The sequence below is a fragment of the Vigna angularis genome, chromosome 2, assembly GCF_016808095.1.
Source record: "Vigna angularis cultivar LongXiaoDou No.4 chromosome 2, ASM1680809v1, whole genome shotgun sequence".
Lineage (NCBI taxonomy): Eukaryota > Viridiplantae > Streptophyta > Magnoliopsida > Fabales > Fabaceae > Vigna > Vigna angularis.
Genome location: NC_068971.1, coordinates 5,882,032 through 5,897,356, shown reverse-complemented (window position 1 = coordinate 5,897,356; position 15,325 = coordinate 5,882,032). Strand labels below are relative to the sequence as shown.

At 29.8% G+C, this 15,325-nt stretch overlaps 2 protein-coding genes across 6 annotated transcripts; both read right to left on the bottom strand.

Annotated features, from left to right (window-relative positions):
- Positions 1-892: 892 nt before the first annotated feature.
- LOC108329493 (probably inactive leucine-rich repeat receptor-like protein kinase At5g48380) lies at positions 893-4,250 on the bottom strand. 4 transcript variants are annotated; one of them, XM_052872166.1, is made up of 4 exons: positions 3,939-4,250; positions 2,691-3,650; positions 1,473-2,484; positions 893-1,018 (listed from the first exon to the last, which is right to left on the bottom strand). In XM_052872166.1, the coding sequence occupies exons 2-3, from the start codon at positions 3,525-3,527 to the stop codon at positions 1,477-1,479; spliced, it is 1,845 nt and encodes a 614-aa protein (XP_052728126.1). In that variant the 5' UTR covers positions 3,528-3,650; positions 3,939-4,250; the 3' UTR covers positions 893-1,018; positions 1,473-1,476. The 4 variants fall into 4 exon arrangements, with proteins under 4 accessions (XP_052728126.1, XP_052728125.1, XP_052728127.1 ...); XM_052872165.1 differs by lacking the exon at positions 893-1,018 and adding an exon at positions 1,108-1,229; XM_052872167.1 differs by lacking the exon at positions 893-1,018 and having other exon boundaries at positions 1,376-2,484; positions 2,691-2,929; positions 3,260-3,650; positions 3,939-4,247.
- A 4,144-nt stretch (positions 4,251-8,394) lies between these two features.
- On the bottom strand, positions 8,395-12,962 carry LOC108326997 (uncharacterized). Of its 2 annotated transcripts, XR_008246745.1 has the most exons (8): positions 12,760-12,962; positions 12,537-12,688; positions 12,322-12,431; positions 11,577-11,662; positions 10,816-10,920; positions 10,558-10,735; positions 10,191-10,241; positions 8,395-8,752 (listed from the first exon to the last, which is right to left on the bottom strand). XR_008246745.1 is itself a non-coding variant. In XM_017560642.2 (7 exons), the coding sequence occupies exons 1-6, from the start codon at positions 12,867-12,869 to the stop codon at positions 10,600-10,602; spliced, it is 699 nt and encodes a 232-aa protein (XP_017416131.1). In that variant the 5' UTR covers positions 12,870-12,962; the 3' UTR covers positions 8,395-8,752; positions 10,558-10,599. The 2 variants fall into 2 exon arrangements, 1 of the variants encoding a protein (XP_017416131.1); XM_017560642.2 differs by lacking the exon at positions 10,191-10,241.
- Positions 12,963-15,325: the final 2,363 nt, after the last annotated feature.

Sequence of the window (15,325 nt, the reverse complement as noted above, 5' to 3'; positions counted from 1 at the left end):
TCTAATTTTGTGCAAATGAGATAAACTTTGCACTGACACGTATTATTTGCAAGTGTGATTAACTTTGTAGCAAGGATACTTTTTATACAAAGTGTTTGTTTATCCACAATGAATTCACTGTTGTTTTGAAGACTTTTGCGATAGCTTTAAGCAATGGTGGGGAGTGTACAAGATATGATTCAGATTTGGCTTGTAGAATGCAGCAAAAATTAACCATAACACAGTGAACTTTCTTACGGAAGATTTTTAAAGTTACGGGGAAATTGCTTGGAAGAAAGCAAGAGAAGTTTGGTTAGATACCTGACAGAAATGAATCTGTATAGATACTCTTTTTTTCTTTCTTCTCACTGCAATATCTGCAAATTCTTGATAAAGATTATTTCTTTGTTTTATTTCAATGATTGCCAATTCAAAATTTAGTTGCTTTTAAGGCCTTCTTTTATGTGTTTGTGTGTGTGTGTTTTTCAAAATTCAACTAATGCTTTTTGATAGGATAAGGAGGAAAGTACAGGAATTTATTTGGACTAGTGAAACTGTGTTAGAACTCCAACAAACTGTTTTCATCTATTTCAATAAATTATTTTGTGAAACTTGTCAAAATAAGCTATTTAAACAGCTTAATTAATTGCTCATCAATAAGCTCTCATCATGAGACTTTTCGCCATAAATTTAACCATGAAACTCAGTACAATAAGCTAAAAAAAGGCTTATTTTGATAAGTTATGTCAATAAGCTTTATGAAACAACTTAAGAAAAACTTAAGAAAGTTATAAAGCATTTTCACAAGCTCAATTCTAAGTTTTTTTCTTCCAAATACTCCCATATGCTGAACCAAGCTGGATAGAATTTTTAGTCTCAAACATACAGCATTTTTTTCTTCTGACTTTACCTCTCACAATAATAACTGATTCCATACACTTTTAATTCTTTACATTTCCAAGCATTGTAGTATCTACGCATCCATGCTTCAACGGGCCAAAACATAATGTGACCAAGAATGTACCTATTGGCCCACGTCCTACACGAAAATCCACTCATGCATATGGGATTGTGGAACAAACAGAAAGGGTATTAAATGCATAATTGGTCAACTATTCACACATAATGCAATCTAAAACGAAATTTAGCATGATGACCCTCTTATGATCCAGATGAGGGCATAGCTAATAATGACAGTAACTCACAACTCATTACATTGAACTCATAAAATACTCCAGGGGAAAGAAAATCTGCCAACATGAGGGGAAGAACAAGGAAATTGAGAAAAATAAGGATTATAACAATTGATGTTTCAACATTGATAGGACACTAGTGGATCTAGACCATAAAACCTATATATATATATATATATATATATATATATATATATATATATATATATAACACTAACATTTATTTTAGGGCCACAAGGAAAGAGATACTTACATAATAAAATTGATTGCATAGCCTAGTTATATCTCACATACACATACCTTTTCAGTTATGTCCCTCTCGAGCTACAATAAGTTCTTCTAAGTTCTCAGCGTCACCAGAGTCTACAGGCAGCATTATCTCATCCTCAACTGTGAAATTATAATTCAAGCCAATGGCTCTTAGAAGCTGGTATACTTCAAACATGGTAGGCCTCTCCTTTGGCATTTCTGAAACACAATTGCATGCAACCTTCAGAAATTGGAAAACTTCCTGGTCTACTCCATTCCCAAGTAATGATTCATCAATGACAGCATGGAGTTTTGCATTGCTAGATTGCTGTGAAATCCATTCAACCAAATTTCCCTTGAAAGTTTCAGGAGCTTTAGCCACATGAGTAGGTCTTTCACCTGTCACCAGCTCAAGAAGCACGGTCCCAAAGCTATAAATATCCCCTTTAGGAGTAGCCACCAAAGTTTTTGTATATTCAGGAGCAACATAACCCAAATCCCCAAACTCCCCATTCACAAAAGTACTCAAATGTGTATCAATTGGGTTCATCAATCTAGCAAGACCAAAATCAGAAATTTTGGGCTCAAAATCAGCATCCAACAAGATGCACTTAGAGCTTATGTTTCGATGGAGAATACGGGGATTGCAGCTATGATGAAGCCATGCCAACCCTTTGGCTGCGCCAATTGCAATTTTGAGCCTTACAGCCCAATCCATGGTGCACACGCCTGCCTCAGGATGAAGTTGATCATGGAGGGTACCATTTGGCATATTTTTATAGACCAAAAGCCTCTCCCTTTTAGCCAGACAAAAACCTAAAAGAGGAACCAGGTTACGATGTTTGACAGTCCCTAGTATAGCCATCTCAGACATAAATTCTTTCTCTGAGTGTTGAGATTCCTGCAATCTCTTAACCATGAGTGATGTGCCATCAGGAAGGACAGCTTTGTAAACAGTTCCTGATCTTCCAGACCCAATAATATTGCTACTACTGAAGTTATTAGTTGCCTTCATGAGATCATTCAAGTTCATTTTTGAAATTTCCTTCTCAAACATAGAAACCTGGTGTACAAATTCAGCACAGTTACACATAATACGCAAGAGTTCAAATCACATTAACTTTGGCTGCATAAATTTAAATGGAAATATACAAAAAGAAATCATCATGCGTGATAAACTTTCTATAACTAAGCAATCTTCTAAAACACGGATCAATCCTAGAAATAAAAGGAATTTTCAGCTCCATGTATAATATTGATATAGCTTACCTTTATTGTTTTGGTTCCCTTTAGACTTCTTGCCCACTTGTTTCCTTCAGGGTCCTCTTCCTTCTTCCTATAAGAAATACGACGCACGTAGAAGAACATTCCAATGCCCAAACCTAATGCTGCAACTGTCACACCACCAACAGCTGCTCCAGCTATAACAGCAGTGTTACTCTTTGCAGAGTTGGCATGGCAAGCATCCAAGGGACCACCACACAGGCCAGAATTATTTGCATAACTTCCTGCATCAGCCACACTTGCGTTAAAGGCTGGAACCGGCCCTGTCAAAAGATTATTGGAAACACTAAAAGCCTTAAGCCGCGGGAGCTGGCTCAAATTTGAAGGAATTTGACCAGAGAGTTGGTTTTGATCAAGTCTGAGAGTATTAAGATAGGTACAGTTTGAGAGGGAAGCAGGTATTTCCCCGGTAAAATCATTTGAGGATAGATCAATGGTTGTCGCATAGGTAAGAAGTGTGGATATATCTGCTGGAATGGTGTTAGAGAGTCTGTTAAGTGAAAAATCTAATCCTGTCATGCTTGAGCAATTTTTAATGCCGCGTGGAAACTCACCCTTGAGTCCCATGTTTGACAGTTTCAGATTCAAGACCCTGTTCTCATCAGGGTGCCAACACTCAACCCCGGTGAACTTGCATATACTCCCTTCTGTTCTGTTGCTGAAATCCCAGGATTGCAAATACTTGAAAGGGTCCTCAAGTGCTGCCTTTACACTTCTCAAGCAGGATATATCACTATCAGTCCCACAAACCATGCCACAGAAAACCAGCAGAAAGAAACTAACAATAACATGAGAACTGAAAACTTGGCTACCCTCAACCATCTTTACCAAAAATCCAAGAACAAGGTATTGAGATAATTCACCAAAATTGGTAACTAATGAAGCTGTAGCGTAAAATTTATACACTCCATAGCACTTGAATCCTCACAAGTGCACATACATGCCCTGAAACACAATAAAACAAACACCATGAACTCAATTCAGCAGTCCACAATTCACACCGACCAAATCAACCAACCCACGAATAGAAAAAAAAGAGAGAGCAAAAAAGGGCAACTATTCCCCACCCCCCTTTAAGAACAAAATTCACAGTCTTCGCCAAAACCCACTGAACTTACATAAAAAATACATCTTTAAAAAATCCCTTTTGACACAAATCAACACAAACATAAATAGAAGGAACCCAGATTCAGAAATCACGTGAATTTTGCCCAGGAGCACTGAAATACCCACCTGGGATATTGAACAAGTCAACTCAGAAATAGCAGGGAATAATCACTTTGCCCAAAGGAAAGGGCAAGGCACATGGAACAGAACAAAAGGAAGACTAGACCAAGAATTATGTAGAGAGAGAATCGGTATATAGTGATGATGGGAAAGAAGAGAGTGAGAATGCGTTTCAGGAACTGTGATGAGAACACAAAAGAGAAGATATTCACGAGTCAAACGAATAACACGCTAAGTTTTTTTTTTTTTGGACAAGTTCAGAGAGGTGTAGACTATTGATGAAGACGAAGACTTATCGAGTTTCTTTCTTTGACTATTTCGCTTTTTGCTGAGAATGAAGGGCAAAAAAATATTCAGTGACAAAACTTTATGATATTTTTTTTCAATTTTACCTAATCAAAAATAGGGAAAATATATCTATAGATTTTATGCATGGTATATATATATATAAAAACATAGGCAAAAATAAAATGAAAGAGACTGCGAATATATAAATATAATAAAATTAATTTTTTATTTTAATGATAAGGTAAACAGGCGTGATAAGTATTCATATTTTGTTTTTAAATAAGATTAAACTTTTAGTACGAAAATGTTGAATTTTATTGATTATTGAATTAATTAAATATGTATTTAGTGGTTTTTAATAATTATCAGAAAGTAATATTAATACGAAATATACAATTAATCTTGAAGAAAATAGTATTATATTAAATCTACAAAATAAAGAATAAAAGTTAAATTACCTCTTTAATAAATACAGGGAGGTGATAATTATTAAAATTGAAATATATATTCAATTATCTTAAATTATTATAATTAAAAAAAAATAAAGTTTTTATATTTAGATTAATTTTTTATTGTAATACTTCAGTGAAGAGACTATTTATTCTAGTAATAAATATGTATGATACAATTGACGTGTATTAGGATTCAAATATATTTTCATTTCTTCTCATTCTGGACTTATTTTCTTATTAGAATATTTTAAATATTTTTGTATCAATTATTAAAGAATTATTGTTTTGAGTTCTATAAGTGGAACGCGGTTTTGTCTAAAGAGTATTTTAGATAGTTAATTTCATTAATTAAAATTGAAACGATGATATTTCGAAAATGGAAAAAATTATAAAACAAATATAAAAGTATGTATCATTAGTGTAAGGTCAGTCTGAAAGTAATATTGTTAGCACATTCGTTAAGAAATTATGAGAATATTTTTATTAAAATATCATAGGATAGGACAATTTAAGCACTAGGCAAAAATAATAACTCTTAATTCCTTAACTAATACCTTCAAGAAAATTTAGTGATAGTATTGGTTTTCTTAATGTTTAACTATGCTTTTTGTTTTGTAAAATTAATGTTTTTGTTTTAATTTTAATTTTCAAAATTATTGTTTATTTAATTCTTATTATTTTTGTAACACCAATGAATTAGATATTGCATGAGTAATTAAAATTAAATATGAAGTTTTGTTTACGCAAAAACTAGACGTAAAGTTAGGTACGAAATAATTAATTAAAAGAAAAAGAAAAAAAGTGGAATTCAAATTTTTCTTTTACTTTTTTTCCAAAACTTTATGGAACCAATCATTTTAAAAAGTGTTGGAGAGGCGTATCAAACTAGAATACCAAATTTGGCTTATAAGCCAGTTTTTAAAAGCTTTAATCAGAAGCTATTTTCGAAAGGGTTAAATAATTTTTTTTCCTTTATTTTTTACTACTTAAAAATTATTTAATAGCTTAAACTGTCAAACAAACTCATTAAATTATAAATGTAAAAGAATTGTTAGCTAAATAATATATAAAAGTAAATAAGAATTAGATATGTTTTAACGATATTATGTATTGTTAAAATATATTTTGAGGATATTTCAATTATATTTTTTATTAACATTAAAATCCTATAATATGTTATGTATACATAAATTATTGTAAGTCTTTCAAAACTGGGTCTTCTTTTTTCTTTTTATTCACAAAATTAAAAATTATGTTTAGTTCTCCACGTTCATAAATGCTATTTTTAGCTCCTTAATATTGTTGGTGTCATAATGATAGCTAACACGATAAATTTTAGCTACGTTAATCATAAAATAATGACGTAGTTTTTTAATTTAATTACTAAAATATATTTCTAATCTTCAGATTTAAGTCAAAATTTATTTTACTCACTTAAATTTTAAAACTAATATATTTAGTCCCTTATAAATGTGCTAGTTGGCCAACATATTTTTTAACAATGTCAACTTTAAAAAAATAAATCATTTCAAAATTGGAAAACATAAAATAATTATTTTTAATTTTGTGAACCAAAAAAATAATTTGCGATAAGGAAAACTAAAAAACTATGTTTAAATTTTAGAATTTAAAATATCAATTTTACATTAAGGGGTGACAAAATATTTTTACATTTGGAACTAGTGAGTTAAGATATATTTTTGTTTTTAATTTCTTTTCTTCCAAAAATAAAAAATCCTCTTTTGAAAAAATAATAAGTTATTATTGAGCTAAGTTATACTCTTTTAATAATTATAAATTTTGGTGTTTTAGGCAAGAAAAATTTGTAGCTTTTGAAGATGAATCTCCATGTTCAAAAGTATCAATCAAATGTTGAAGTATGAATTTAATGTAATGTAAAGATGTATTCATATTCTATATATTTGCATTAATTTTGATTTGACAACTTTTTCTGACTTGAACTTTTTGTTGAAAATTTGGCATTTTGTTACTTTTTGTAAAGATTGATGATGTCATATCTATCTCTGATTTGAAGTTAAGAGCATTATTTTAGATAATGTTAAATTATCGCTTACCACTGATAGAGAGACACGTGGGATCGGGAGTTCGACAAGCACAATTTAGGGTTTTTAGTTTGAGTTTGTTTAGAAGAATTTTTCCTAAACCCAATTACATTTATAACAATTTATTAGTCTTATAATTTTTAATAAATGTAGGAAAAGTATTTAATAAATGTTTAATTAAGTTTATCCATAGAAAGGGAAAAGGGCATCATAGAACTCTGAGGCACCATGCCAATTTTCAAACCGATTATCTTAACTTACTCAAAAGTTATTTGACTTCTCCAATTACTCATTGTGTTGGGTTTTCACATTATTCCTCACAACGACATGCATTTAGACACAACAAAGCAGTTTCTTCCTCTGTATAAAAAACAACTTTCATGTGCACATTTTAAATATTTTACCTCTATTTCACACTTTTTTTTAGTTCATTCATTCTAAATTACTTTATATTTTAAAATAAAAATATTATTTTGTTTATGTTGGACAGTTATTGAATAAAAAATTGGGTTTTTGTCTACCATTACCCAAAAAATAAACTTTACTTTTTTTCAAAGTTATAATCTGAATAAAAAAATAACATCTAAATTATACACTTTAATAGCTAAAAATAATTTTTAGATTATGCAGAACGAAAATCAAATAACTTTCATACTGCTCATGCAATCTGAAAATCAAATAATTTTGAAATTATGCTATATGAAATCCGAAAATATTTTAATTTTTTCTCTATCTTTCAGATTACACAATTTAAGAAAAATGAAAATTATTTTTATATGAAATATGAAAGTGCAAGAAGAAACGTAAAAGATGGTTAGCCCAATAAGGACGAAGACATTAAGACAATAAAAAGCTTAGACATGATTATTTTACAAATCAAATTCAAATATTAACAGGTATTCCACAAACACGTTTTATCTGTCAAATCTAACTTCATAGATTATTATAGTGCTAATTTCACAACCTTTTTAAATCAATATTATTTAAAAATAGTTACATGACCAAATAATCATAGTCAAATCTATGTAGCTGCAGGCTGGTTTTCATTTCAATAAAGAACACGATTCAAAGATACGGAATTGATAATAGTACTACTCATTTAAAAATTATGTATCCCCATTAACATTATTGTACATGTAATCAGTTTTATAATATTCATATTAACAGATTCTTTGGTGATTAATAAGAGAAAACGATTTCATAGTTAGATTACTTTTTAACCAAAGAGAGAGTAAACGGAGACCACTAAAGCAGTAATCGACGATGCTCTCTTCATGACTGAATAAAGAAAACTTCTTCCTCAAAAGGTAAAGCTCACTCAAATAATTGTTCGTAGTATTGTTTAATTTTCATTTCACACGGCAGATGAAAAAAGAGTAGAAACCAGAAAATTGAAAGTTCGCAGTAGGTGGAAGGGAACATTGTTTGGACACGCAAAAATAAAAATAGGAAAAGAAAAAGAAAGTCGTTGATTCAGGACTCGGGACCATAAACTTTCTCATAAATCCTTTGTCTTAAAATACTAATCCATTTCAGAGTTTCCTCGACCACTTATAATTTGTTGGTTTAAAAAAACAATTAGCAATCATATTTGCAGTAGAAGTAAAAGACTATGAAGAATTTGTGCTAGTAGAGAACATGGTAATTTACAAACCAGTAGAAAAAAAGCTTAGGATAATTTCAGCATATAATATTGATGTGATCAAACCAAGAAAATAGTCAACCTTTCTTCCCACGTAATTCATGCCATCCTATCTAATTACGAGACTCGGTGATATACATGGATAGGTCCCACTTCCTATAGGATTCAATTAATAAGCTATGTTACCAATAGAAAAATACTGCAAAACTTCCTTTGACTTCTTAATCATACAGTAAATTATCATCAGAATCTTCAAAAATTATGACCTAAATGAAACAAGTGCACCTATGTCCAAGGAAACTTCGGGAATCCTTTCAGAAGTCTAAATGCTGAAGCATCCCAATGTAATTAAGACGCCAATTTGCGTTACCAGTCCTGAAAAAAAGAATGAAACACATTTCACATCAGATGATAGGTCCAAACACTTGCATTCATACATTTAGCTATTGTGCAATGCCAATCACATGAGTATAGTCACTGAGAAGAAAGTAGATATTAGATAAAGTTGCACAAACATAAACACGGGAAATCTAAAGTCATCTATTGAGTGAAATATTAGATATTAGATATTTATACAAAATTATAAAACCTTGTTCCCAAGCTATGATTCAGATGCAGCCAACACTATCGTAAAAAATACTGAGCTGAGACTCCACAAACCAATGTTTCAATAGGTCAACGCAAATGGAACAACAAAGCGGTGTTCTAAAATGAACAAAGTAGAGAACTGCTAAGGAAAGCGCAACATCCTCGTGTGGCATAAATTATATTTAACATTGAATTATTTTACTAAAGCTAAAAAAATATTTAATGTTACAACATTAAAGAAAACATACGGAGAAACATAGTTGACATTTCCAATAAAATGACAAATGATCTCCTTTAGGCCTCAAGAGAACATAAATAAAAACATAAATCAATCTGAAACACTAAAAATATAATATATAAAGGAAAATTGTCGTATCCTCCCCTAAGACAAATTTTCAAGTTCATTTAAGGAATTCAATATTTGATTTCCCTTTACTTTTCTCTTTATACACTTCCAAAGTAGGGAAATGCAATATGTCATCCCTGCACTATATCTTCCCTTGATCTGTTTATTTTCATGTATTTAAGTATTAAGAGAAGAGATTTGAAAGTGACTCATCAATACCTTATATCCGGTCTCTTATTCAGACTGAGTTGATAAAGATATGTAAACTATTTTTTTGCATTAGATGACTGGAATTTTGTATGTAAGCTTTAAATTGATTCAAACATGTTAGCTTTAAGAGTTTGAAGTCATTTTTTAAAAAAATTCTCCATGGAAAACAACACAGTAAATGACATTTTTCTAGGAAAAATTAAAGGCTTTGGTAAAAGTAAAGATGTTTGCTGCCCTTGGGTACAGTTGGTTGGAGCCGGATGCTCGCAACTTCAATGGTGTCACTACAGCCTTATAATTTGCTGAGATCAAATATAAATTTTAGCTTCTCTTTCGTTATCTTCCAGGATGTTTGCTATTTCAGACGTTAAAAGAATGGGCAGCTTTCCAAAGGAGGTGAGAAGTGTAATGTGTCATAATGAGCACACTGGAGTCTGGCATTTGTTCAACATAACATGGCTCTCTACTTTTAAGTATAGCCGTACTACAAAATAAAAACTTATATAGTACAAAACTTAATGCAGGAACACGTTCATCAGAACATAAACCATAAAATTAAAGGTGTCAGAATGCATTGCAATCAGTGAGTTAACCAAGCTCACCATGGGTTTGAACCACGTTGAGTTGGAAAATTGAAGAGTTTTAAATTACAGATCAAAATTAACTCGCCTCATTTAAGATGAGTCAAACAGGTTTGAGCCAGGTTACAAGTGGGTTGACCTGTTTTCATGATAAAAAATATTACAATTTGAAAGTATTAGAACTCTTAATATTGGTTAGCTATTTAAATATTCAATGCTATTATACAAAGACATATATACATAGAAGACAATTAATAAAAAAACATCATTTTCATATTCTTTTAAATTCAGTGAGTCAACCCACGTGAGTGAGTAGGGCTGAGCAAGCCCATCTTTAGCTCACCTGTGGAGACCTCACCCATGTAAACTAAATTGACTCACTTTGACATCCCACATAAAATTTCTTGGCATTAGACACTTAATATATAATCCACTATTAAAAAATGAAAATTTACCTGTGGATAAAATGCACTCAACATAAGATTCCAATTCTACATTCAAGATTCCTCCAAGTGTTTTTGCCTTTTTGCACTTGTTCTCTTTTCGACAATGTCCAAGGTTGACAGTTCCCCATCCACAGCATCTTGTTCAAGCATTATTCGTTCTGGCTGAATTCTTTTCTTCTTTTCACTCCTGTATATTTTTAAGACAGCTATGAAAGTATAATCTTAAAGTATTGTTTTGACTGGACAAATACATTATAAAAGAAAAACCTGTCAGCATGGGAAACAACTTCTAAGTTTTTGTCCAACCAATGAATGCTGCCTGTGTGATCAGGAATTAGAGATCCATAAACATGAAGTATTTCTTCATCAAAACTGCAAAAGGATAAATCATTGAAATTTATCATGTGATGAAATGTTCAACTCACAGTTATTAATTACCATCAATTCATACAAATTTCATCATCAGGAGGTTATCAGTATCTGGTCTCTAACAAATTTCATTACTGTGAACAAAAATCTTCACAGTACTCCTATGATCTGCACCACTGTAGAAACAACCAAACACGGAATACATATTCCTAAAAACAATAGCAAAGACTTAACATGGAACAATTATATGATACCCACTGCATATGCATAAGATGCTATCAGTGCCCACTTTAATCCATTCAACAAAAACAAAAAACCAAAATACATAATCTCATACAATGAATATGTCAAAACTGTGGAGTTTCTGATAAATTCAGATACAGTAAATCATACAATTATAAACAGTCGTGCAAACTTATGACTATTGCCTAATTACTACCTATATAAGTCTGCAAATATGGAGTTTCTTCATTGCAGTAAACCCCAACCAAGCGAGAGAAACATTCCGGCACAGTTTGACATGTCTTCATTGTATCAACTAGGATAGGTAATACTATTTATTGATACAAATGTTCACTAAGATTTGAAGTCACACTCAATTCCAAAGAATATACGTTCTACACAATTAGTCTTAACCAGGCAAATTAACAGTATGTCACCTCTTGACTAAAAACCGTATCATGGTCCCGACCTTTATCACATGTCGCTTGTTAGACCTGCTTGCGTACACCTCATGCCCTTTTTTCTACAAAGAGGAAGAGGAATCACATAAACCGTATCAGCACCATTGATTAATCACTAAAACAAATAGAACTAATAAATTCATCATTGCCATAATAAAGAATGTCCGGATTCAATTTTCAAAATTACACATTCCAATAGTCCAGCGTCAAATTTGAACGAAACACACAAAAAGGTAGTTATTCTAGCTTCACTTGATCCACATCAATGTTGAATAAAACTTTAATTACGTAGTATGTTCCTGTACCACTGCAATCTTTACGTTTTAGTCCCGAAACCTAAAACTACTTGTTTCGGTCCCTGTCATCCACAACCATAGGGACAAAATATGTGTGTAAAGACTACAATGAATTAAAAAATGTGCATGCAGAGACTACTGCGAGTAGCTTTAGTGTATATAGAGAGACTAAATAATGAAGATAGTGTGAGTAGAGAAGCTAGATGAATAATTAAACATTGAATTAACATGCACCCAAACACACATTTAATTGATCGCTAAACCATATCAACACACCTCTAATTGATTAATCGCTAAACCATATCATAAACACTAAATAATCCTTCATTAATCTACAATATCCGAACCACACAAACCATATCAGCGAGACTGATTAGATAATTAATCACTCAAACAAGTTGAAACCAAGAACCAAACCAGCTCACCATTTTCCACACAAACTCTTCCCTGATGTCTTTCTCTGCTATAACCGCAGCAGAAAAGCCAAGCACAACAACGTGAATGGAATCCTCCGTAAGCTTAACCACCTTCCCTTCTGAAACCAACAAAACAAATCCTACCAGTTAACGCGAGGCATTGATTTTTCATTAATTTATTCCTTAAACTTGAAAAAAAAAGGTGGTAGAAAAGAAAAAAATACCTAAAAGCGTGTTTGGCTTGGGAGAAAAGAGCAAAAAATTGACCTTGAGTCTGACGCCGAAGTAAGGGTGAACGCCGGAGAGGATCTTAGCGCACGTGTCGAGCGAGTTGACATCGTAGGCCAAAACGACGCCGTCGACGATTTCGCTGAACCTGAAATAGGAGAAGTTAAAGACAAAACGACGACAAGGATTGTGACGTTTTGTTAGGGTTTGGAAGCGTACGTGAAAAGCAAGGAGCTGAGTTCGCGGAGAACGGCTTGGGAAACCTGGTTGCTCTTTGAAGGGTGAATGTATACAGTTAAATTCGCTTTCGAGACCTTCAAGCCTTCCATTGACAATTGTGCTCCACGCGCCACCCAGCTCGGGTGATGAAGTGACACCGCTGTTTTGGCTACGAAGGGAGTGAGGGGGAAGAAGAAACCAGAGAATTAGGTTTATACACTTTTTAGTACCCAAAATACCCTCTACCACTAAACTACAACAATACAAGAGGAAAATAGAATAAAATATAAATATTTGAAAAATTAAGAAAAATCATTGTTTTCGACTTATTTTCAAATATTCAGCCTAAAAAATCATTTAAAAAATATTCTTGTTCATTTATGTTAAAACCTAGGTGGAATAATTTGTTTCATTTAAATATATATATATATATATAAGAAAAACAGAAAAGCAAAGAAAATAATATTTCTTTTAGCTAAAATAATATATTATCATAAATTAAACAACATTAGTTATGTTCTTCTATAATCCGCTATAAAAACCTGATATTTGATAGACGTGACACAGTTATAACTCATTATCATATACTTTTATAAGTTAAGTTATATTAAAAAGTAAAAATTTTAAATATGTATCCTCTATTTTCTTTCTGGTAAGATAATAGATAAGGTATATGTAACTTTTTTTTAATTTTAAAATAAAAAGTTGTCTAAATCAAACATAAAATTTATATATGTTTGATTTGAATATGAAATAAAATAAAATTCAACCTAAAACCAAATTTTAAATTTGTAATTTTACAGTATATTTTTCTAATAATATATGTTTCCAGTCTTATTCATATTGATCATGATAAATAATTTTATTATATATTAATTTATAGTAAGTAATATAATAATATTTAAATAATTTATTTCAATACAATTTAACTTCAAATGGTATCTAAATGTGGTAGATGACGTAGATAGTTGGTTCTAAGAAAATATATATATATATATATATATATATATATATATATATATATATATATATATATATATATATATATTTAGATATATAAAACGAAATAATTTTTTAATCACTTTTAAATTTTTTCTATCGGATCAGTTTTCATCACGCCAAACATTTTAAATATGATTTAAATAGGATAATTTATTTTTACAGAAAAAATAAATATTATTAGGACTGGACAAATCAAACTAAACTGTATTAAACTATAACTAATTATTTTATACTAAACTAAAAGAAATTGAACTATTTAAGATAATAATTGAACTGAACTGTTTTATAGTTCAATTTTTAAAAACTGAACTTATTTAGTTAATTAATAACGGTACTAAATCAATACATTGCTATTTATATACACTAAGAACGTGTTGAAACATAAAAGTGTGTATTCATTACAATTATTTCATAAATTGTATTATTTTGAAATCTAACAAATTTTTACGTACATATATCGATTTTGCTTATATATTAATAATATTGAATATTTGTAATATAGAGAAAATACTAGTCATTGCTTGCACCTGACACACAAAATAGAAAAATATATATATAATTGTATTATATTTTATAATTATTTTCTCATACACACTTTTTTATCTTTTTATTTTATAAATATATTTAGTTTTATTAATTTACAAAATAATTACCAATTCATAATTACAATTTAATAAAATTTAGTTCTTTTAAAATATATAATGAATTTTAGTATGAATTTAATAATATTATTTTATTAATAATTATTATATTAATTTTTTAAAGAACTTTAAAAACAGTTATTTATTTATTTATCCATATCATATATATATATATATATATATATATTTAGTTTTATTAATTTACAAAATAATTATCGATTCATAATTACAATTTAATAAAATTTAGTTCTTTTAAAATATTTAATGAATTTTAGTATAAATTTAATAATATTATTTTATTATAATAATCATTATAGTTAACTTTATAAAAAACTCTAAAAACAGTTATTTATTTATTTGTTCATATTATTTATATATATATATATATATATATATATATATATATATATATATATATAATTTAAAAGATAATTCAAACATATTTCTTTGTTTTTTATTTTTTTAGGTTGCTAAAAAGAAAAAACGAAGCTAAGTAAAAGTTTCAAATCAAGTTTAAAATACAGTTCAGAGTTTAAAACAGTTAACTATATTCTTAATAGAAAAAGTTTAGTTTTTCTAAACTGCACTAAAAAGCAGTATAATTCAGTTTTTATAAAAATAGTTCAGTTTTTACAGTACAAAATAGTATAGATTATCTATAGTTTACTATATCTAAGTTAATTATGCACAACCTTAAATATTATATGTTATTTGAGTAGAAATAGAAAATTTGAAATTCTTAAATTTTAAAAGAGTTGAAAAATTTTAAATTTTATGTGAAAAGAAAAAATTTTAAATTATTTGTCCTTTTCTTTTTAATTTGATTTAACTATAAAAATAATGGAATATATAGATAGATATTTACCGATGAACGTAAATTCATCAATAATTAATAATTACTAATAGATTTATTGATGGAATCT